The 25,976-nt window shown below is 36.3% G+C and overlaps 2 protein-coding genes across 2 annotated transcripts in view; both read left to right on the plus strand.

Moving 5' to 3' along the window:
- Positions 1 to 720, plus strand: part of LOC140155330 (tolloid-like protein 1) — a 36,147-nt gene extending 35,427 nt beyond the window's left edge. Inside the window, exon 16 of the mRNA XM_072178122.1 lies at positions 272 to 720. Within this exon, the coding sequence (XP_072034223.1) occupies positions 272 to 401 (130 nt within the window). The 3' untranslated portion in view covers positions 402 to 720. The remainder of the gene's footprint in view (positions 1 to 271) is intronic.
- A 2,758-nt stretch (positions 721 to 3,478) lies between these two features.
- Positions 3,479 to 24,159, plus strand: LOC140155331 (D-beta-hydroxybutyrate dehydrogenase, mitochondrial-like). The gene is made up of 5 exons (XM_072178123.1): positions 3,479 to 3,867; positions 17,012 to 17,146; positions 18,937 to 19,089; positions 20,319 to 20,452; positions 21,805 to 24,159. The coding sequence occupies exons 1-5, from the start codon at positions 3,588 to 3,590 to the stop codon at positions 22,192 to 22,194; spliced, it is 1,092 nt and encodes a 363-aa protein (XP_072034224.1). The 5' UTR covers positions 3,479 to 3,587; the 3' UTR covers positions 22,195 to 24,159.
- The last annotated feature ends 1,817 nt before the right edge of the window (positions 24,160 to 25,976 follow it).

Below are 25,976 nucleotides of genomic sequence, written 5' to 3' on the forward strand. Positions count from 1 at the left end.
GTTGTGATTGGGCCATTTATAGCGTCTATAAATCCATTATTTCGCATTTTGAACGCCTTTAATTTTTCGGCATTCTGCCCCTAAATTAGAACTAGTCCCAGTTCCTCGAGGGTGGGGGGGGTCCCGCTTGGAGGTGCGCGCAAAGCGGCCAATGAGGCTAGGAATTGTGTATTTTGTAATGTCAGAGAGGGCCTGCCCTAAGTGGAAACATTGTAGATACTAAATTTGATATTCATCGTATATTTGTATTTTTATTCCACTTTTTCTGTAGGTTTTGTGGCGATGCATCACCACCGTCAGAATTGAGGTCATCTACTGGAGCATTGTATATCAAATTCCAATCTGACGCTACCGTGCAGGGTAGAGGCTTTCGTGCTGTATTTGAAGTAGAAAATGCATAGACTATCAGCCGCAAATACTCGTTCATCGTTTTTAAATTATTAAAACACTGGATTTGCCCGGGATGTTGGGGTGGTGGGGAGGATCATAAACTTTTGATGGCATATGCGCCCCGGGTCGTTGGGAGCTGACGGCGTACCATGCAGTAAAAGCATTAAAAGGGGGTCTTTTTGAGCTGCTAACAGTCAAAATCAAAGATCTTTTCTTGGCTTTCTGGTGAAAATCGTCTAAAAAACACAGATATGTGAGGAATACTACCCATAATTGTACTCGCTTTCGATGCAGACTCTTCATTCGATGTGTAGTGTGTATTGTGTGTGTGTGGGGGGGAAGGGATGGATTGGTTGAGGGTTGTGGGGGGTGTTTTGGGCATAATATTTATACCTTAATTTTTAAGATGTTAATAAATATATAACAATAGCTGTGACTTGAGCATGGTCGGCTGACTCTTGTGGTTACCGTATTTTGACTACTCAGTGCCAGGAGGGTAGTCAAAGGGGGGCAACTTCTAAGGGGGAAAATTTGTCAAAAATGGGCTAAAAAGTTCAAAAAAGCATCACACAAGAGGCAAGAGAGGGGCAAGACTTCTCACAGGGGGAATCTGCCCCTTGCGTAAGTGTAATAGCTGCCCTGTGAACATTTGACAATATACACACAGGCACTGGCACTGAGCAGTAGCTTACTATCATGACTATTTGACGTGTCTAATTTACTACAGCTCAATTTTTTCTCATTGGGTTTGGATGTATTGTTTGTTTAAAAAGACTTTCAGAACTAGGTAGGACTTTGACACGATATTCGTAATTAATCGTGCAGGGCAATTAGCCAAAATAAAGGGCTCAGAACTTAAAAACTTTGCAAAATAAGGACCCAATTATTGTGTAAAATTTTAGTTTGAAAAAGCTGAAAATTTAAATGTTACAAAAATCACTTTATATAAGACTTGAGACTCGCAATTGACTTTAGTGACAAAATACGACGGGCCCTGTATCGGTGGGCCCGCAGTGATTTTCACAAGCCAGTATGGGTCTGGGACCAAGTCAACAAACTACACACAAATCACCAACAAATGAGATTTTCACCCATAAATAAATTGAATAAGTTTCTACATCATTTAGTTTTATGGAAATGGCTATTTCAAATGTGACAAAAAATGTGAGCAAAAAAATGACAAAATTCCTTAAATAGCGTGACCGTTGCCATGGAAACGGAATATTTAAGGTATATCCTTTATGTATTGAAATATAATTATCCTGTTAAGGAAATACATTGCAGACTTAGTACCAACTTTGTTCCTTTGCGGAATAAAATTAATTTTTCCGGTATGTACGGTAATAAAACGTTATTTTGTTCTAAAATGAATAAAGTTATATTAAAGGGAAAAGTTCATTAATTTTTATAATTTCTGAAATGAATAAACTAAGTTCCTTTCAAAGGAAAGGTCCATTTTGGTTTCTCGAAGTTGGACCAGACATAAAATAGGCAATTTGTGTGCTACGTGTCTTTTTCAATTTCACCAAAAGGGGAGGTGAACAGGAAAGTTTACTTGGTATTTCAAATCTTTTGGAAAACCGCTTGCTGTCTACCGAAGATAGCAAAATAATAGCATTAATAATTGGTTTCCTCCAATTTCTTGAATTTAAACTGACAAAATGGTCTTTTAGGCATGTGGTGCGTAACCAAAGAAAGTTTATTTTGGTATTTATACTGGTACTTTCAGGCCCGCACGCAGGGGAGGCGGGGGGGGGCGACCGCAGGGCGCCAGCGCTCTAACCATGCTAACCAGTCGCTTCGAACCAAGGTTACTACTTGAACTACTACTCCTCTATTCGTCAAACGCCAAGAGTTTCTAGAATGCTGTTAAAATAAGAACATTTTTAATGCTAATTTATTGCACATTCTAGGGAAGCGTGGTAACCTGTTTGAAATAACCGAGTGAGAGAGTTTTCAATAACATATTTTTCCTGTCAAAACTGAGGCATCCTCTGTATAAAAGAAAATATGAATATTAACTGCACATCATTATCTAAAGATTCGTGATACCCAATTGTATTTTATTTCAATCATTATATACGCCAATATATATTTTTAATTGAGCGAGAATGGCGATAGAAAAAACATTGAAAATTCATGTAAAAATTACATTAGACCCCGCCAAAGATTACTGTTTCGTTTTTATGGTAATCTAATCTTTTATTTCCTGAAATAAAATTAGGGGCCTAATGTGGATTTCTTGTATAAGTGATAAAAACATCGACGTGTATACAAGAAGCTACAAGAAAATGGTAGGCCACATACTGACCGACATATACGGCGAGTAGCATATAGCCACGGGCGAGTCAAAATCGATATAATGTATGAAAAAACTATTGTGCATGTATAGGATCATTTATTGTCGGATTTCTGTATATAGAAACCCGGTATAGAACACGCAGTTATCAACAATTGAGCGCTATTAATACACATTAATGTTTTTAAACAAATAAAATTCCAAAATATGGTACGTTTTCTGTCTTTGCTTGTCACGTGGTATGTTGAAGTAATGAAGTTGTTGCTATGTTTATATTTTCACGATGATGTCAACAAGGTCCCCAAAAGTTTCTTCCAGATATTGGAGATTAGATTCCCATAAAGACGAAACAGTAATCTTTAGTCGGGACCTACGTAAAATTTACATAAAGTTTTTGCCATCAATTGAGTGTTAATTTTGACTAATATCAGAAAATATTTTGGCGTATATAAAATTGAATTAAAATTCTCTGTCTCCTAAACCATATAAATTTGAGCACGATTGGGTATTACGAATCGTTATATATGATGTGCAGTTAATATTCATATATTCTTTTATACATAGGATGCTTCAGTTTTAACACAAAAAATATTTCATTGAAAACCCTCCCACTCGGCGATTTCAAAAAGGTAACCACGCTTCCCTAGAATGTGCAATAAATTAGCATTAAGACTTTTCTTATTTTAGCAGCATTCTAGAAACTCTGGCGTACGGCGAGTACTGCTGTAATGATATACTAGTATTCAGATATTACGTAATAAAATAATGTTTTCCTTGAACATTGTTGAATTGCACGGCCAAGGCATGCACGGTCGATAGTGCACTGTGCATACACGTACATACACGGAGCACGAAATTAAAGGCGCTTTACACGGCGGCGGCCGTTAAAATCATAATTATGGCGGACCCGAATTTAATATCAGCTTTGGTTTTATTCCTTTTAGGATCAATCATTTTACTAGATTTGAATTTCCTTCATTATTTTGTGACTAATATTATTGGTTCCACATTGATTCTATGTGCTATCTACATTGGAAGTAAATTAGTTCCTCGTAGTAGACTCAATCCAAAAGAGAAAGCGGTGTTTATCTCTGGCTGTGATACTGGATTCGGACATTTATTGGCAGTTTCTTTGGACAAACTTGGATATTGGGTTTTTGCTGGCTGTCTTTTTCCAGGTATGTATCAAAACAATATGATAGGCCTACTATAGGCTTGTATTGATGGACACGATTGTCATGTTTTGTCATCTCTTTGTTTCAGATCGTTTCACTTTCAGTTTATGATATCATAGTCAGAGACCGTAATCAGTCCCAATACATAAATTGTACGATAATGCAATGGATCGAGGGTTGACCAAAAAAGAGCACAAGGCTCGTACTCGTACAGGTTTTTGGCCACCCTATATGAAAATATATGAAAAGCCTAAACTTACGTAAATAATAGAATTAATACAACAGAAATGAGAGACATCAAGAAGCGACAGAACTATGTACAAAAGGAGACTGGGCAACTGTGCAACTTGAGACAGACACATATACTGAATTATGAAGTACCCGTATAAGGCCGGGGTAGCCTATAAAGGCCACGATCATGTCAGTCAGAAATTAATATTTTGTTCTGGGTCTGATTATTCGGACTAGTATAAGGCGTATATGCCTATTTGCTATCATGGGCCTTCATCATGGTTAATATGGCGACAGAATCCGGGACAGTGACTCAATTCAAGAAAATACTTATATTATTGGATATCAATGAATAATACTACATGTATTTGGCAACTAAAACCCAGACAATGTAATTTTCAACTCACATTCATCATCATACAAGATAATCTTTATACTGGCCACACGCGGTGTTACATTACAGTTACGAATTAATGTGGGGGAAGGGGGATAAAAGAATATTTTATTTGACCATTTCCATGGTTTGACAGACAAAAAAAATTTCAATGGGTAGGTCTATATAAAACGTTCAAGGCATGGTCAAGGCTGTACAGCTATATCTGGGCTAAGAGACGCACCATTAGATATCAAAGGGAGCTGGGTATATAGTTTTTTGAAAAAAAAATTGTCTCGCCATCTGAGATAAAAAATAAAATGCTCCACCTCAGACCAAAAAAAATTTGCTCCACCTCGGACCAGCTGACCTCGGACCAAAAAAAAGAAAAAAAAGAAGAGATTTAGTGCCAAGTATGAATGGGGTAGCGGTAGGCCTATAAAGTATGATAAGAAAGTCCACTATCTAGCAATTCAAATGTCAAATAGATTTTTACAAAGTTATGATGGTAAATAATTATTTTGAAAGAATAACTTCAAAATTTTGGAAAGAAATAGACATTTTTGGAAGATGTGGCAAAGCTTCCATGAATTTTACATTCACTAACTATGGACGCCAAAGGACTTGAAGCAAGTCTACATTGAACATTGAACATCAGAATCTGCCCAGCTGTTACAGTTACTTCGGATATCGTCACCCCATGGTGACATCCCGCTATCTCTAAGGTCCGCTATCTCTAAGGTTCGCTATCTCTAAGGTTCGCTATCACTAACGTGTAAAGTCTATGGAGATCAGAATCCCGCTATCTCTAATAGAGAAAAGGGTTCGCTATACCTAAAAAAAGGTCCACTACTTCTAAGGTTCGATATCACTAATTTAGAATAAGGTTCGCTAGTTCTAAGGTTCGATATCACTAATTATAAATAAGGTTCGCTATCACTAATTTAAAATAAGGTTCGCTATCACTAAATTTGAATAAGGTCCGCTATCACTAATTTATTGAAGGTTCGCTATCTCTAAGGTTCGTTATCACTAATTCCAATAAAGGTCCGCTATACCTAAGGTTCGCTATCACTAATTTTGTTTCAGGTTCGCTATCCCTAATTAATTATGGTTCGCTATCTCTAAGGTTCGTTATCACTAATCTTAAATAAGGTCCACTATCTCTAATTTTAAATAAGGTCCGCTATCTCTAATTTCAAATAAGGTCCGCTATCTCTAATTTTAAATAAGGACCGCTATAGCGAACCTTATTTGAAATTAGAGATAGCGAACCTTATTTAAAATTAGAGATAGCGAACCTTATTTAAAATTAGAGATAGCGAACCTTATTTGAAATTAGTGATAGCGAACCTTAGAGATAGCGAACCTTAGAGATAGCGAACCTTAGAGATAGCGGACCTTATTTAAAATTAGAGATAGCGAACCTTAGGGATACCGGGATTGTTAAAATTAGAGATAGCGGACCTTATTTTAAATTAGTGATAGCGAACCTTAGAGATAGCGAACCTTCAATAAATTAGTGATAGCGAACCTTATTTAAAATTAGAGATAGCGAACCTTATTTAAAATTAGTGATATCGAACCTTAGAAATACCGAACCTTTTTCAAAATTAGTGATATCGAACCTTAGGTATAGCGAACCTTTTTCGTAATTAGTGATAACGAACCTTAGAGATAGCGAACCTTAGAGATAGCGAACCTTAGAGATAGCGAACCTTAGAGATAGCGAACCGTAACCTTTTTTTATAGTATATGGCCCAATACTACGATAATTGCTTGAGTCATTTTTTGTAATTTTGAGAACAAAGTACTTTACAAACCATGTAAACTATGGTTCAAGCGTGCATCAGTTACGTAATCACCCTAAATTATTTTTGATTATTCCCTCTAACTTGACCCATTATCATGTGTTCTTGTGCAAAAATTGGTGAATAAATGTTTAAATGCATGTTAACATATTTTGTACATGTACTAAATTACAACTTGAAAAAATGACTTGGGCAATTATTCAATAGCGTAGGCCTTAGTACATTTTTGTACTGCTGCCGCTGACGATTTCTCATCTGGTACGTGTAGTCCTATGCCATCAGGATGTCTTTAAACTATTTAGAGCTTTGGTCAAGGTGCCAGGGTCTATGCTTTGTACTGTATTGAAAGAGTGGTCTTTATTCTACTGTTTGGTGAAAACAATATTCAAGTAGCATTGTTAAACATTTTTAGAGGGTTCAAAAAAGTGACAAGGCCGCTTTATTCATAAGGGCGGTATTTATTGGTTAATTGCTTTACTGTTCACTAGTTGTACCCTATTTTAATTACGGTATTTTACTTTGGGGAAATGCAAACAAGGCATATCTGAACAAATTATTTAAGCTACAAAAAAGAGCTTTAAGAATAATATCTCATAGTCCGTATTTAAGCCATTCAAGACCACTTTTTGATAAATACAATGTTCTTGATATATTTGATATGTACAAGAAAGAGTTGTCTATATTTATGTATAAGTATACCCAAGGTATGTTACCAAAATCATTTGATGCTATGTTTAAGAGTCTTAAGGATATTCACAGTTATAATACTAGAAATAAGCATAATTACCAACTGCACAAAACAAGTACTGTTGTCTCAAATGGTCCAAAAATTTGGAATCAAATACCTTATGAGATTAGACAGGCTACCAACATTTCTCTCTTTAAGAGAGGAGTACATGCCTTACTGAATGACAAGTAGATCCAAGCATGTTTTGCTTCATTATTATAGTGTAATTCTGTTAATCATTCTGTTAAATCATTGCCTCCACTTAATATGTCATCTCAAAGTTGTTTATCATTGCTTTTATGCTTTATATCAGTGTTTGTAATTTGCTATAAGTTAATGTTAAGGGGTATAGTCCATACAAGATCCCGTCCAACAATTTTTCTTAAATTTCGTACCAATTAACTTTCATCGATATACTGCGAATATCTAAAATAAAAAAGAGGGGTCACCGAGCTCGTTTTTGAGAAATAACCATTTTAAAAAGGCTGTTTTTGGGACAAATTAGTACAGGCGTCTATGGAAAAATGGAAAATTTAGACATATTTTCGATTATAACCAAAAAAACTACCCCAACAATTTTGCTGATTTTTATATATAATATGCGCACTGATAGGATGTTTCATTAAAGCTAATAAAAAATGGGGGTTACCGAGTTACTTTTTTCACAATTTGAGCAGAAATGGCATATTTTTTGGTTCAAAATACCAGTGCGATATCATAGCGCGTCACTCGCAAAAACTTGTCGCAGCTCATACGCGCTAAATTGTCCGCGTATGCAGGTGATATCCCAGACAAACGAGAACCTAGACCAATAACTTTGACTCGCGTAGTGAAGCCGACACTGCTTAGCAACGAATTTGACAAGGACGCATACCTGGACGCAACAAGCAGACAAGTTCGCGTCTATGGAACATGTTGCATTTGACGCGGTTATAACGGCGCAGTAATCACGCAAACGAGCGCGTCAAACATGTATGCGATATTTCTCCGCGCCTAGTAACCCCGTCAATCCGTCAATATCACCTTGGATACGGGGCTTCACCTCCCGCTGTGGTAAAGGATGGGCAGTAATAGGTCTAGGTGGTATGTCTATGGGTGATATCGTAAACACCTGCAACATGACAGTGGGGTGATTTTCTTCGGTTTTATTAACCCTCTTGATTCCAAAGTATCCATTAAGTTACATAGTTTCACCCAATATGAAGTTCTTCAAAAATCGAAAACCAAAAGTGGTTAAGCCAACAAACAATGAGATATTTTACATGAATCTGTAATTTCAAATTGAATTGAATTTGAACTTTGTCAATACTGCTGTTTTTTCTCGTTGTTTTGCATATAGCAAAAATACTTGTAGGTCTACCTATGACAACTTTAATGACTTATCCTTCACTCCAGCTATGCGATTTATAAACAATGTTAATTTTTTAATTAATATGCCTTTAATTATTAACTTAAATATTAGCGGATCCCGTTTATTTATCATGTTTAGAATGATATTAATATTACTCAAATATCATCTCATTTTAGGCATGTACACAGCAAACACAAAACATTTTCGACATCATTCGCAAAGGTTAGAAAAGGTTGCAAACGTTTAAATGTCGGGTTATGTAAAGGATTATAAAGGGTATAAAACGTTTTCAAAACACTCAAAAACGTTATACTGTAAACATTCTAACATAATGTTATTTCAGTGTTGACAAAATATATGGTAAAAACTATTTGCAAAACATATTTTTACAATAACACTTTGAAAACACTTTAGAAATATGATTGTAGTGTGTTTTCATACAAAACGTATTAAAACGTTTTCATAACCTTTATATAACCCGACATTTAATTTACTTAAATCAAAACCCAAATGTTTAAAACGTTTTAACGTTTTTTGTGTTTGCTGGGACAACTTGGTTCGATCTAATATCATTCTTGTTTTATCATTAAGTTATAAAGTCAGTTGCACGCGAAGTAAGTCAGATGTGAAAATAGGCATTTTATTTAAAAAAAAAAATTGACTTCATGTAATATATATTTCAAATTACAGAATTTTACCTTAAAATACTATTGAAATAATTTCATCAGTAAAATAAGAAACTACTTTAAAATAAATAAGTTATATAGTTAATAAGACAAATAAAAAAGGCCGTTTGATATTACCCTTTTATATAGTAAGTTTTTCGTAGGCCTACTGCCCGGGGCCTACTGTGCCTGTTTAAATGGACAGTATGCCTAAGAAACCAAATATAGACCTAGTTTTATTAATATAATATAAATTATAAACCTACAGCCTATATTATTTTTACGTGTTATTGATTTCCTCTTGCCCAACCTTTACCAAAATTGAGTTAAAATTGTGTTACATTACATTACGAAGTTACACTTTATAGGTAACCAAATGAGAGATGTGCATGTAACGCTAATTACATCATAATTTTCTTTTCCATGAAATAATACATTTTTTGGATTTCTGAAATGGGCTCGCCCTAGTCTAATTAGGCCTAGGTCTATATATTTTGTTATCTTGGTTATTATTTTATCTTTCTTTTCCCTCATTATTATCTATGCCCGTGCAACGGGCCATAGATATTGTATTCGTTGTGTTTAGTCTTCAGGTTCTCCTCCTTCTCAAGACCAGTCCTTTGCATTCCTCTAGCTCAAGAACTAAAGTAGCCCCAGGGCCCATACTTGGTATAATGATGGCCCATGACCCCTAAAAATTTCCTAGGGTAGTCCCGACCCCAGAGGTCAAATGTCATGTGCTACAGGGGGCAATATGTTTAAAATTTGAAACATCTCTAGCTCAAGAACTAAAGCGCCCTCAGGGTTCATAATTAGTATAGTGATGGCCCATGACCCCTAAAAGTATTCTAGGCCTATGGTAGCCACGACCCCAAAAGTCAAAGTTCATAGGCTACAGGGAGCAATATCATGTGTAAACTTTTAAAATAGCTTTAGCTCAGACTGTAGTGCCCTCAGGGTTCATACTTGGTACAATGATGGCCCATGACCCATAAATATTTCCTGCAGTAACATCGACCCCAGTGGCTAAAGGTCATGGGCTACAGGGAGCAATATGTGTAAAATTTCAAACAGCTCTAGCTCACGAACTACGGCGCCGGCCCTCAGGGTCTATATTTAATACAATGATGGTCCATGTCCTTAGATGTATTCTATGGTAGCAGCAACCCCACAAGTCAAAGTTCGAAGGTTCTAAAAAGCAAAATAGGTACGACCGGGGGTACGACCTATTAACACAATGTAGCGCTTTAGGTAGCATTTTGTTAGCTACCTGTATTTTTATATGGCTCTTGCAATTTGCTGACAATCCTATGCTTTTGCCAACAACATTCTTTCTACCGACAAAATTAACAATTGGTGGGTGTCTCACTCCCATACCCCCCTCCCCCATAGTGATGGCCCTGACCATATCCCCAAGAAAGAATAAAGATGGTAGGTCAAAAAATAATCTTTATGGGCATCATGGGTGTGATATAGACACAGAATGTGTCACTCTGGACCAGTAGCACACCATGAATAAATTAAAGTGCTAAAATGCCAAATTTGTTCCCCATAGGCTTAAAAACCTAAATGCAAAATGATGTTTTTTACAAAAAAATATATTTCCAGAGTCAGGATGTAGGTATCATTATGCCTCAAATCACTAATTGTAAAACCAGTGCAGAGTAGGTTATGATATGAAAATTGAAAGTTAAACAAATACACCTGATCCATGAACTTTGTCATTTTTAAAGACAATTCATTCTTGTTTAGGCTTATTATTATAACCACAATACAGGTATGAATCAAGTGTAATGTGCAAGAAGGAGGATTTGTTTGATGTTATTCTTGATTTTGATTAATTTTAAAACTAGAGCACTTTGAAGATCCAGACCTGGACTAATAAAAAAAGGTTCACGGTTGAACATTTTTGCACAAAACAAATTGTAGGGGGTCCACAGTTGGCACAATTTACAAGTAGAGGTGTATGATGCATGTAAAGAGAGACGGAAATAAGTGGGCTTTTAACAAAAAGAAATGAACTAAGGTTATTGTGCGAACAAACAGGATGTGGGTTCCTTCTAAATATATTTACATTCATATATTAAGGAAATGTTTCAAACAAGTCAAAACAAGAAAGTTTCGATACACCCACCCGCTATATTAAAGGGATTATTATGATTTGCCAAATCAGAAACACCCTGAAAATCATCAAAATTCAGATATTTGCTTTTGGAACAGTGATTTAGGGATTCAATCATGTTTTTAAACCGGCGTTGTACGTCACCATTCAACAATGGTGTGTCTGCATAGTCTGCGTGATTTACTTCACGAGGGCAGCTAAGTAAACCATGCAGACATGCCAGATTAATTTTTAAATGGTGATGAACAACGGTGAAACATCATGCGCGTATTTGGGGGGGGCTTTGGGGCGCCAGCCCCCCGGGGTAAAAGCAGGGGGCGGCAAAAAAGAAGGGGCGGCGGAAAATAAAGGGGCGGCAAAAAGATGAACAAAAGTAAAAAAGGGCGGGACTTAATGGGCGACAAGGGGCGGCAATGAGCGGTTGCTGTAATTAGTGGGCGGCAAGGCGCCGTTTGGGTTATTAGGGGGGGTGTGACACCTGTTAAATTTAACGTTAAAAAAAATTTGGTGAAAAAAATTTCAACTCAATCTCTGAGTTAAACTGCAGAGTTGAGTAACCATAGTTAGCAGTCGACACTGCAGAGCATTTACACTTCAGAGTTTAGTAACTTTAATACTTATGCTTTACAACATAGACATGAAATGGCATATCATTGTTGATCGTTGGCCCAGATAGACAAAATCCAATAAAAGACTACAGAAACATTTCATCCGGTTGATTTTATCTCATGGTTTACATCTGTCCTAACTTCCTATACATATTGTTGCTGAACCATGAAATGGTATCAGCCTATAGGAGTGAATGTTAGCTTACTAACTGACTAACCATTTGGTCTGAAATGGACATATCTCTAAATGCCACGAAGGTATGACCCCATGAGTGGTGTCATATGAAAGAGGAAAACATAAAGAATATAATAAAAATATTTCCAAACGTCGAACGTCATCCAGGGGTCACAGGGGTCAAAAAAGGTCATTTTAACCGAAAATGGTCCGATTGAGCTGAAATTTAAATGCAATGATCCTTATGACATTCTAAACATTAAAAAAATATTTTAAAATTCATTTAAGGTCATTAAAGGGTCATAAAGGGGTTAAAGGTCAAGTTTTTCAAAATGCTCCAATTGAGCTGAAATTTATATGCAATGATCCTTATGACATTCTAAACATTTTAAAAACATTTTAAGATTCATTTAAGTTCATTAAGGGGTCATAAAGGGGTCAAAGGTCAAGTTTTCCAAAATGCTCCGATTGAGCTGAAATTTAAACACAATGATCCTTATGACATTCTCAACATGTTGAAAATATTTTAAAATTCATTGAAGGTCATTAAGGGGCAATAAAGGGGTCAAAGGTCAAGTTTTCAAAATGCTTCAATTCAGCTGAAATTTAAATGCAATGATCCTTATGACATTCTTAACATGTTTTAAATATTTTAAAATTCCTTTAAGGTCATTAAGGGGTCATACAGAGGTCAAAAGTCAAGTTTTCAAAATGCCAGCTTCTCACGATCAAGGTATATTAAAACGGCAATTAATGAAACAATCTTATTAAAATTAATACTATCCTGCACAGTATTGCTGCTTGATCAGATCGTCACAGTCATCCGCCTAACTTACCTCGTGCCCTTGCAAAGGGCACAGTTGCTCTAGTTTATTTTATATTCTTTACTTTTCCTGTTTCATTAACACCACTCGGGCGGTCATACCTTCGTAGCATTTCGAGATTATGTCCATTACAGACTCAGGGTGACAGTGGTATAGGCCTACCACAATATACTGCCGAAGCCACATGGTTCAGCTATGGTGCGGTTATCGCTCTAGTTTTATCACTGAGTGTCCTTCAATGATCTACATCTGCAAAGTCAATTAGGGGTTGTGCAATAATTATGAACCCTGGGGAGCATAAGTTGGGGGGCAAGAATTTGTTGGCAAGCCAAAAGGGGGTGCAAGCAATTTTTGCTGGTGGAAGGGGGGTTAGCAATTTTGGCACACATTTACAGGGCACCTAAAACATGCTCTAAAAAGAAGAAACAGTACAGAAATATGCTCGCTACCTTTGCATTATACTGTAGGTCTATATCTAGACCCATTTAAGCTTTCCAAATTGGGATCCTCAAAATTTGGCATGTGCAGGGGGGGGGGCAAAGACTTTTTGGCGAGCCAGAGGGGGGGGGGGGCAAGCAATTTTTTGCATGCCGTTTTCAAATTTTACATCCTGGCTCATAATTATTGCACAGCCCCTGATGTATGTTAGAGCAATTACTATCAGCTAGCAATGAGCACTGCCTGTCGCTGATTGTTACTTTTTATCGAGTTTCGAGTTACAATTTTCGAGTTTCGAGTTCGAGTTTCACATTCGAGTTCGAGTGTCAAGTTCGAGTTCGAATTTCGAGTTCGAGTTGCAATGCAACCTTATCAACATTGGATCATAATTATTATCATTATCATCATTCTCATTACAAGAAACAAACCTTCTTTTCTAAGCCTTATTGCTTCATAATAATGTTAATGTTTCATAATAATGGTTTTATAAAAAGTACGTCTTATGATAGCTTGATTGTTATAATACAATTTTATTTGCATTTCAATTTGTCCAGCCCCGCTTTTCTGACGTTCTTTCTTCCTTCTTTTCTCTTTCTTTCTTTTTCTATCTATTTATTCATTTAATTCTTTCATTCTGTTTCCTTCTTACGGTTTCTTTCTTTGATGATTCAATCTTTCGTGCTTTCATCCTTTCTTTGATGATCATTTCACACTCTTTCTTTCTTTTTCCCAATTTGGCTCCCAATTGGGCGCTTTTTTATTTTAGGTGCTATGAGAATAATACTTATATCAATTAAAGTTTATAACAAGGGCTTTCACATGATGGTTACCAATTTTTTGGAATAGAGCTATGAGGATGATTATGATATCAATTAAAGCATTTAACAAGGGCTTCTACATGATGGTCACCAAGTTTTCGTTTGTGAGCATGGAAAGTGGGCCACGGGAATAGATATTCGTGTTTGCTCAAACACAGCTGCGCCATCTAGTTTAATTCTGTCTTCCTTCTTTCTTACCTTTCCTTCTTCTGTATTTGTTTTGTTTTCGTTTCCTTTCTTCTTTTTATTCTTTCTCACTTCTTTCTGTGATCTGTCATTGTTATTTATTTGATTGATTACATTAATTTTTCAGTTTCCTTTATTCTTAAATTGTCCGTTATTTCACTCTGTCTTTCTTTGTTTATCTTCCTTTTATTCCTTCTCTTTTCTTTCTTTCTTCCTTTTATTAGTTTTCTTTTTTTTTTTTTTCTTTTTTCTTTCTTTCTTTCTTTCTTTCTTTCTTTCTTTCTTTCTTTCTTTCTTTCTTTCTTTCTTTCTTTCTTTCTTTCTTTCTTTCTTTCTTTCTTTCTTTCTTTCTTTCTTTCCTTCTTTCCTTCTTTCTTTCTTTCACTCCTGAACTTTTTTTTTTTTTTTTTATTTATTTAGTTATTTCTTTCCTTCTTTTATTTTTTGTTTATCTTTCTTTCTTTTACAAAAATCATTGGTAAATGGCGATGAAAACCGGTACTCTCGCGTAGCTGAACTTACCAGCGCCTGGCGCACACTCCACGCAGTTTTTAGTTTGACGCGCGCGTGGCGGCAAGAACTGCGCGGACAAGATTTCACAGAAATTTCAGTTAGAAATGAGTGCGTTCTAGACGCGTGGATTATACCCCTTAAATACTCATGATTATAGTACAATATTATATTTAAATTGATTGATTCATTATATTTGTGTTTAAATTTTTTGGCTACAGATCCTCGTTTTGTTTTTGTTCTGTTTTAATTTGTGTAATTTAATTATACAGGGGTGCAGCATTTACAGGCTTCGCTTATCGTTGTACCTCCTCCATCGTGTTGTACTTTTTATAATTATTGTATTTTGTTGTAATTTTTGATGGAAATAAAATAAATCTGATTGATTGATTGATTGCACAACTGACTATTTTGTATGTCTTTGACATGAAAGGTAAGGGATGGACTACTAGAAATTATTGGGGGGGGGTAGGGAGTTAGGGTCAGTCAGGCGAAGCTGTCTTTTTTTTTCAATTTTAATGTTTACCTTTAGGCCTATACAGAGTTGAGTAGGGAATTTTTTTTACTCATCAGTGAGGCTTTTATTTTTATCTCACTAGTACTAGTGGGCGAAGTTGTTTTTTCGTCCTACTAGTGGGCGAAGTTTTTTTCAAAACATAATGGTGCGCCCCTAATCATATTAGCTCCCATTGATTATAACAATATTATAAAAAAGGTGTTTATTTACAGAGCAAAATTTGTATGTTACACCTGGCTTGGGGTAAAATTGTATGAATTCCGAGAAAACAAATTCAAAATTAATATTGTTCGCATATATGCGCTTATGTATTTACATTAAGTCTAAAGTACATAGAGCTCTGAGGGGACATGACGAGTTGACGACTTGACGACATAAATGATGACACAAGTGACAACATAATTTCGAGATGATGAGATAAATTACAACATAAGTGACAGCATAATTTCGAGATAATGAGATAATTTCGAGATGACGACATAATTTCGAGATGACGACATAATTTCGAGATGACGAGATAAATGACGACATAAATGACAACATAATTTCGTGATGATGAGATAAATGACAACATAAGTGACGACATAATTCCGAGATGATGAGATAATTTCGAGATGACATAATTTCGAGAGGCCGAGATAAATGACGACATAAGTGACAACATAATTTCGAGATGACGAGATAAATGACGACATAAGTGACATAATTTCGAGATGATGAGATAAATTACAACATAAGTGACAACATAATTTCGAGATGTTGAGATAATTTCGAGATGACGACATAATTTCGAGATGATGAGATAAATGACGACATAACTGACAACATAATTTCGAGATGATGAGATAAATGACAACATAAGTGACGACATAATTTCGAGATGATGAGATAATTTCGAGATGACGACATAATTTCGAGATGACGAGATAAATGATGACATAAGTGACAACATAATTTCGAGATGACGAGATAAATGACGACATAAGTGACAACATAATTTCGAGATGATGAAATAAATTACAACATAAGTGACAACATAATTTCGAGATGAGATAATTTCGAGATGACGACATAATTTCGAGATGACGAGATAAATGACGACATAAATGACAACATAATTTCGAGATGATGAGATAAATGACGACATAAGTGACGACATAATTTCGAGATGATGAGATAAACGACAACATAAGTGACGACATAATTTCGAGATGAGATAATTTCGAGATGACGACATAATTTCGAGATGACGAGATAAATGACGACATAAGTGACAACATAATTTCGAGATGATGAGATAAATGACGACATAAGTGACAACATAATTTCGAGATGATGAGATAAATGACAACATAAGTGACGACATAATTTTAAAAGATAGTGCATGGAAGTCATATAGCTGTTTGGTCGAGAGTCCTTGATAACACTGTCTATAACTACAAATAAGTACGTAAAGTTATGATTTTCTCCCGCTTTCTTGCAGAATATCTCCTTTCAATTAAAAAGGGCTGCCGTTTTTAAAGAAAAAAGTGGACCTTCAACATTATTGGCATGGGGCGTCACCCCAACTCCCTGGCTACGGCTTTGATCACAGTGGTTAAAACCTATAAACAAATAGTAAAAACCTCTCCGGTTTTTTTAAATGGTCTTTAATGTTATGATTTTTGCTTACTAGGGTAGGCCTACTTGCTCTTATAGGGAATACTTCAGCAAACTGTCGTTGGCACGGTTTGGTGAAGTTCTATCTACATTTGAATTATGTAATAACCGTCTATTATGTTTTCATTCAAGAGCGGGATGGAGCTCAACAACTTTGCAAGGAAACGTCCGACAGAGTGACGATTCTACGATGCGACATCACATCCGATGAGTGTGTTGAAGACGTCAGGAATCGTGTAGCTGAAATCTGCCAACAACAAAGTTTAGGTGAGATGATAGATAGAGCTTATGATTTCAGTATTATGGTTGTACGCCCATAATTTCAGTTCTCAGAAAAAAACCCCAAATTAAGCATTACCAGAAATCCTGCAAGTGTAGCCTACCACGCTACCACAGATGGCAGAGATCGAGTAATTTTCAATGATTTCTATACAGAAACACTGCATGTTTTTTATGCCGACCCCCTAAATTTCAAATTGACACTGTGCGAAAATGAAACGGAATTAGAGGCTCAGATTTTCAGATTTTTTATTTCTCATTCATATCTATCAATACCCAAACTAAGAGGTATGGCGTAGGCCTACGCCCCTTGTTGAATTGTTGAATCCCAGCTAACAATTTTACGTTGTTAAAACGTCGTCTAAAAGTTATATAAAGTGGAATAAACGTAACATAATGGACGTTGTAAGTACGGAAATCTGTGAACTCGTATTCGTGTAATGACAACGTTATTCACGGACGTTAATGTAATGTCATTTTGACGTTGTTTCGACGTCAAGTTGTGAACGTCGAAACAACGTCACTACGACGTTACAGCTACGTCCGATAATAACGTTATCACAACGCGAATACGAGTTCACAAATTAACGTAATTTTGACGTCCGTAGATTACGTTGTATCAGGGTCAGTTCATGACTTTTTAACCACGTTTTAACCACGTGCTTTACACGTCGAGACAACTTGATTATGATATTATATTAACATCCGGCAACAATGATGCTCAATCCAAAAAGGGAGAGCTTATGAAAATTCAAGTTAAGAACTTCAGGAATAGAAGTCTTTACTCTGAGTTTCACGCCTAAAGGCAAATCGTCAGACGACACGATGGCTGGACAACCATCTCCTTGTAATGGAAGAATTTACATTCCATGGTGTCAACATCCAAACTATTCCATGTCGTTTCAGATACGTATTTTTGTAACGTTTTCTGAACGTATTATTCAAACGTTGTCACCAGGTCTGGTCAAACACATTGCATCAACGTCAAAACAACGTCATTACAACGTCATAATGACGTTATATTAACGTCCAAAAGTCAATGTCGAAAATAACGTAGTCACAACACGAATACGAGTTCACAGATTTACGTATTTACAACGTAGATGAAAACCTAAGTGTTACGTCCGCGAATGTGTTAGCTGGGATTGACCCTTTAGCATTTATGCAAATTAGCTAATTAACCATGCAATTATGCAAATATTATACATTAGAACATTTTTAGAAACACTTCGGTTTCAAGGCAAAATAAAAGTGCTATGAACATTTAAAAAAAATGCATATGTATTTTTGGCAAAACATTGGCAAAAATTAAATAGGCCTATTAATGAGCCTTTTCGGTCATTTTAGCTCATCAACTATATAATGAAAAGAAAATATAAATGGATGTAGGCCTATTATGAAAACCGAATAATCCGATTTGCTTCAAACAAAAGGTTTATAGTGATCAGTGTACTTTACCCTACTCAATTAATCCATTTAAAACATGCTCAGAGCATTTCCTAATTACCCGAAATATCCTCATATACCACCTTAAAATAAATAAATTTTGGATTTTATATAGCGCATTTTTCCAGAGGATTCAAAGCGCTGTAATTTCGCTGCGTGGTGAATCATCACAATCAGATCGCATCAATATCCGCACTTACATTGTAACATGGATCCACCCATTTTCTGCAGCTCCTCAAGTTCTATTGGGTGAAGGAAGTTTTTGATAACCAAACAACTTAACATGTGCTATTTCTTTCTTTCTTTCTTTCTTTTTCTTTTTTAACTAAAAGGATTATGGGCAATTGTGAATAACGCAGGAATATGGCGGCGTGCTGAAATCGAGTGGACTTCAATGAAACAGTTGAAAGCTCTGATGGAAGTCAATCTTTATGGTGCTATAAGGATTACAAAGGCGTTTTTGCCTATGCTTCGTCAATCCAAAGGTACGAAATCAATAATATTATTTACAGCAATTCAGGTTGTATTGGTTCAATACAGTAAAGGCCGACATACACGAGGCAATTTTCCAAGCAATTGCCTGTTGCACAGACCTTGTAAAAAGATTGCTCCGTGTATTTTGGATTTGCAAGGAATTAATCCCCCGTGCATCAGGCAAATTAATCCCCCAAGCAACAGGCAAAAAGGTAGAAACATGCTCTACTTTCAAGGTTGTTGCATACAATCTAACCTCCTCCAGCCAATCAGCTGAGTGAACACCGGCTGGTCACTGCATTCATTTGGGAATGTGTAGGGACCAGCTTGATTCACCATCCACAACATGATAATGTACATTATACACTTGTAGGCCTATGTGGTTGTTGGTGGTGGTGTTTAGCCCTTTTAATCTTAGTTTTCCTTAGCTTTTCTTTATGGAAAATTGTATAGATATTCAGGAGAGGATGGCAATCTTTTGCTTTCAGGACAACACATGCTCAGCTTCATGGTCAGTAAGCACATAATCTCACCCACTAAGTAATGGGCCTTGCAATTGAAATTGCCTCGTGTACGCCCACCTTAACCCGACTATCATTTCAATTGGATTACAATTTTGAGTTCTGAACCACCCGTCCCAAACTCCCGTTCCCCTCCAGATGAAATTGCGTTTTGCGCAGGATGCCACCCGGTAGTGCCGGTACAGTGTCATCGCCCCGATATCTTCATGCAGAAATCGCCATGATGGTAGAATGAATCCACTAGTTCTTTAACAGCCACGCATGGCCATTTTGTTTCGACCCTTTTTTTATTAGTGTCAAGACTATTAAAATAGTCTTGACACTATGGGCCGAGGGACCTCTGAATAAGGATATTGACTGTAGACCAGTGAGCCTGGTACGTCATCTGCTTTAGACTGCCCCCACCACTGGTCTCCACTATACCGTGTTTATGTTCCATAACCCGAGTGTTTACGAATGAGGGCAGCTGTCATTTTTTTCAACACATATATTCAAGTGCAAGCCTTACAATTGGGCTCTTTAGAAACCAAAAATGTTGGGAGATACTCGTATTCACCATTTTCTACACCGGTATCCAAAGATCTCATTGTCTGAAAATCAATACACGTGTATTGATTTAGTTTCCCTGTCTGTACAATAAAATTATTTACCAGTCGTTGTCGTTGTGCCCAGAGATGTGACATTGACATTGACTAATTTGATGATTGTTTTATAAACAGGTCGAGTGATCAGTGTGAGCAGCATCTCCGGCATATGGACATGTCCTTCAGGAGGACCTTACAGTATGACCAAATATGGTATAGAAGCGCTTTCTGATGCACTCCGTTATGAAATGTATCGATTCGGTGTTAAGGTAAGGGGCATAAGCTAGCATGATGGACGGTAACCATGCATCAAACACAAAGCGTTTTACAGAAAGGGTATCAAAAAATATTTTAATAACACTCAAAAATTGTTTTTGAAAACTTGATGCAAAACATTCTAAACAGAATGTTATAAAATTGTGCAAAATGTTTGTATTGGGTAAAATTAATAAATTATGTCACACATCATATCAGAGCCACGTGCGAAAATGATCCAATCACTGACCGTTTTAGAACAGTCCTTGCTAACTCCCTCTAAATACGGAAATAAAAATACATTTCGATTGGAGGTAATTAACCTTATAATTATATTGGTATACTCCAGCCAATGATAATCGTTCTTTATAACGCTGACGATGCACAGTGTCATCGCCCCGATATCTTCATGGCAGAAATCGCCATGGTAGGTTGAATCCACAGCCTCGCAGGGCCATTTTGTTCCGACCTGTTTAATAGTTTTGAGACACATAATGGGTCGAGGGACATCCGACTAAGGCTATTGACAATAGCCTGGTGACTGACCTCTCTGTGTGTGAGTGAGCATGGTATGCCATGAGATCATCTGCTTTTAGACTGCCTCCACGAGTGGTCTACGCTGCGCTATAGTTCGGCACGTATAAAATCAGAATTTTTTTCAGTTTTTGAGCTCAATATGCACGGTTCTTTCTCAATACGCAAGCTAACGACTATAATTTCCTTTCAACACATATAATCAAGTGCAAGCAAAAAAATATGGCTTCTTTAGAATAAAAACATTACGGGAGATATTCATCATTTTCTACCCCGGTATCGTGCATAGCACATTCACGTGTATCGATCCCGGGTATTGATTTCAGTGTCTCTGCTGTACAAAGTAATTATTAACCAGGCGATGTCGGTGTGCGATGTATACTATAACACATATCGAATAAATTTTGTTATTCGAGTGATGATAAATCAATTTTCATGATATAAATTCAACAAGCAATAACATCAACATTTCAGTAAATCTGCAAGGGATGAAATCAAAACTCGACCGCCGGTTGACCGGCGTTTACCGGCGGTTGAACCGCGTTACATTGTTTAGAACAATCTGAACCGGCTCCAACCGGACGGAACCGCCCGGAACCGGCGGTTGACCGCCGGTCGAGTTTTGATTTCATGTCAAACAGTTCTTAAAACTCACAAATAAAATTCGGTATAAAGTTCAGATAAAGAAGGCTCTAATCATTTCCTAGGACCGTGTTACTTTCTGATGAAGTCTCATGTTCGCTCGAATCAAATATCCTCTGCATGGTAAGGCAGCGAGGGAAAAAGAAGAAACTGAGCTAAATGTATCAATGATTGGTGTTTTTTTTCACAGGTAATAATGATAGAACCGGGTAATTTCACGGGATCTACAAACGTGGGCGACTCGGTAACAATCGAAAGTGAGATATGGGACAACATGGATGACGTTAGCAGACAAGATTATGGGCGGAATTACATCCACAAATTTGTCGAAAAAATGACAACTTACGTGAAGAATTCACCAAACAAGGACCGTACTCCCGTTGTGAATGCCATGGTGGATGCAGTGACGTCATCGAGTCCAAAGCACCGTTATTTAGTGGGCGGAATGATAACGTGGACCACGTACTATCTTACCTATTCCTATAGATTATTGCCAAGTTGGCTTACTGATTACAGAGCGATCAAGGATTTCGACAGTCTTCCACTTCCGGATATCCTTAGTAAAATAAAGCAAAATTGAAAATATGGTTATTTTGTATTTAGGCATATGCGGTGGAAGGGGTTGTGGCGCCCGGGGCCAAGGGGACCCCAGACAAACAAGTACAAGTGATATGTCTATGAAGGGGACATAAATGGCGGCCCATTCTTGAAACAGTGGAGCGCGGAGCGCGCGAACATTTACACGTACACAAATACATGTACCACCGATTAATTTTGAATCAAGTTCAGCCTTAAATTGATCGGCCTTAAATTGATCTTTCAAACGAGTATTTATGCAGACAATGAAGACATACCGTATTCAATGATCTGCTCTTTCGGAAAAAGTAAAAAGTCAAATTCGTTTTTTGTGCCTAGTAGTGGCTAACACAGCCTGCTTGTGGTTAAGCCGAAAGCCCGACGAAAAAGTGGTTATTTGATGGCTTGTAAAACTGTAGTCATTTTATAGTAAATTTTAATAATGATGGCGCTATTTATCTTAAATCTTGTTTGCATCTTTACAAGGAGTAGACACTTATTTAATGGTATTCTTATTTAATGGTATTCGAATGTCAGAAAAAGATGAAGAAATGGCAAGGACATTTTCAAAAAACTGCTAATCATGAAATGTATTTGGCTAATTTAAACTCTTTTAGAATTTGTAAATAGCGCCCTCACTTTGCACACAAACTGTTTATAGAATAAATAGTACCACAAAAAAGCAGATAAAAGTGAATTTAATTTGATATAGAAACGAAAATATATGTTGAAAATAGCTAAAAAAATATGTGTGTATATTTAGTGTGATAGCTGTTGGTATTGTCCAGGAAGTATAGTCTAGAATTGAACATATAATGTTCTTGTAAGAAATCTTAATAAATGAAACTTAATAAATGATCACGTCAAACAACCGAGAGACAACATGAAACGATATCTCTACATAAGGTGGTATATGAGGATATTTCTGGAGATCAGGATTTGCTCATGATTTCAATAGATTGAGTAGGGCAAAGTAGGCCTACACTGATGCCGTTTGTTTGAAGCAAATCGGACATCATAATACATCAATTTATATTTTCTTTGTATCTTATTGGTTTTTTTAATCAATAATCAGTGTAGTTAATAAGCAAAAATGACTGGGTACTTTTATGAGCTAATTTGCATAAATGCTAATTAATTATGCAAATATGCAAATTAGAGGACGGTTTCACTATACATTAGAACATTATTAGAAACACTTTGACCATGTTTCAAGGCAAAAGTATGCAAAATAAAAGTACCCTGAACATTTATGCATGGATTTTTAGCAAAATATTGGCAAAAATTACATATTAATGAGCTTCTCCAGTCATTTTAGCTCATTAACTTGATTGATTATTGATAAAAACAATAAGGTACAAAGAAAATATAAATTGATATATTTTGAAAACCGTATGTCCGATTACTTCAAACAAAAGGCATATTGAGTGTGCTTTGCTCTACTCAATTAATCTGTAAACATGCTTAGAGCATTTCCAATATGCCTCCAATACCTAGAGAAATAATTAGCTATATGCATTTGAATGGGGCTTCAACTAGTTGTCAATCCTGCTGTTTCCTTGTTCATGTTGTTTGTTTGTTTTTGCTAAATTTTTCATTTAAAAAATACGTGAGTTTTTGCTTTAAGTTGACGTGGAAATCAAAGAGATCTGGTTTCGCTATAGGAACCTAGTCGAATTCATTAGATCTTTTTTTTTGATTTTGAAAAAAAAATATGGGAAAAATAAAATTATTGCAACGAATTTTAGGGAAAACGTATGATGCTGTGTCTTTTATTTTAGCCTTTTTTTGTTGAAATTATGTGGAATATTCACCTTTTTCGTAACTTGTGACCACCACTTCGTTCGTTTGGCTCAGCTAACTCCAATTTAATATGCCTGAGTTAGCTTAGCGGAAAACTGAAAGCGAGGCCAAAGATATAAATTACTTCCAATTAGGCCCTATGCAAAGTTAATTTAGCAAGTACGTTTAACTATACTTTCTAGCTGAGACTTGATACATTAGTAGTGCACGTAAAATAGAAGTAAATTACGTTTAGCATTTGAGAGGCTATTAGAGTTCATTTTAATTTGTCAAGAAATTAACCCTAATTAATTATTCAGATTAAAATTAGCAAAATGCTTAATACAATATACTTCTATTGTGCTTGTATTACATATGCACCAAGTCTCAGCTAGAAAGTCATTATAGTTACATGGCAAATTAACTTTGCATGTTGGGCGTATGTAATTACACCAAGTTGGCCTCGCTTTCAGTTTTCCACTTCGCTAATTCCGGCCTAATCGGAGTTTAGCAGATCCAAACGGCGCTGCCCGCAGCGAAGTGGTCAATTGTACGAAAAAGGTGTGTAGGCCTAGCTATATGGCATCAGTTAGGTCAGTATGATCTAATGGTAATTGCCCGGGTAATTGTCCTGTTATCAGTTTATCAGTTCTATCCTCAAATTGGTCTGCCAAAAATCGCTGATCACCTCTTTGGCCGTCCCAAGATATTTCCTCCCTCTTCTCGACGTGGTCGAAAAATCTTCTTGCCCACCCCCAAGTTTTGCCAGACATGGAGAGCCCAAATTAAAACTTTGTTTAAATGTGATGTGAGTGCAGCGAAGTGGAAATTTTTAAAGCCTTTTTGAACATTTTAAAGCGTTTTCTAAATCGTTTTATAACTTTTATTATCTAAACGGTGCCAACCCCTACCCAAAAAATACCAGCTTACATCACAGATCCTTTTTCTTGGGTCTGTGGTTACACCCATTGTGAACTGCCAAAATGCTTTTCCCCTTCCTTTCCAAAAAGTGTTTGCCCTTCCACCATTTTAGCTCATTTTGTCGTACTTAAAATCTTTCCTCTATAATTTAGGTAGGCCTACATGTAATAATATTTATTTATTATTGACCACAACCTCCCGATCATGCTACGCAAGTTTTTTTAAAAATTTTTTTATATTAAAGTGCCCCCTCCCGGAATATTTTGCGTTCCCCCTCGCATCCGTTCAAAAGTGTTGGATTCCCCCTTGTTTTCCCCAATGTTCTCTCAGGGGGAGACTTATTTTTCAAAATACTGTAAGTGTAACGAGGGACCCTGAGGGCCAGTATTAAATTACTTGAGGAAAATATCAAAGGTGTCAAAATCCTGGTCCTCAAAGTCATCCAATGTTCTGCATTTAAAAATTAACATTCCCCCCTGATAAAACGTTTGTGTCATACAACATCTTGATTTACACCAGCCTGATTTACACCTGTGTGCGTTACAGCGACCCCTATGTGTGCCGGGTATACGAGAATAATCAATTTACATGTTGGCGCAATACAATTACACCAGGGGTGGGAATTTTGAATGAAATCTGATTTTTTTGGGGGCTCTTGAGGGGGAACCTGATTTTTTGTTTGTAGTAACTGGATTCCTTGCCCCTATAATATACATAATTTTGGTTACCAGTGTGTTATTATTTTTTGAGAAAAATGCAAAATTAGTCATAAAGTTGATCAGGGGGTGTGATGTGGAAACTTACCCACCATCCTTTTATACTTCATTTGGGTGCACACAAAATCCCTGCATAAGCGGCAATTTTGGATTACTCCACATGCAAAATTGCATGTTTTGGACCATTTCCCGTCAAATTGCAAAAATTTTAAAATTGGACTTTTATGTTTTATGCTTCATTTGGCAAATCATGATAATATTTTTATAGTAATAATTAATTTATAGTAATTAATGCTGACTTAACCCCTTTATTTTTTCTTTAAGGAAGGTGACCTGATATATTTGGAAAATCGAATTCTTTAAAACT

Source organism: Amphiura filiformis, chromosome 6, assembly GCF_039555335.1.
Source record: "Amphiura filiformis chromosome 6, Afil_fr2py, whole genome shotgun sequence".
Taxonomy (NCBI): domain Eukaryota; kingdom Metazoa; phylum Echinodermata; class Ophiuroidea; order Amphilepidida; family Amphiuridae; genus Amphiura; species Amphiura filiformis.

Excerpts from the sequence above, each read along its gene's own strand:
- LOC140155331 (XM_072178123.1), top strand. The coding sequence starts at position 3,588 with ATGGCGGACCCGAATTTAATATCAGCTTTGGTTTTATTCCTTTTAGGA. Across the intron at positions 17,147-18,936 it reads CTGCCAACAACAAAGTTTAG|GATTATGGGCAATTGTGAAT; the intron begins GTGAGATGATAG and ends TTTAACTAAAAG. Across the intron at positions 19,090-20,318 it reads TATGCTTCGTCAATCCAAAG|GTCGAGTGATCAGTGTGAGC; the intron begins GTACGAAATCAA and ends TTTTATAAACAG.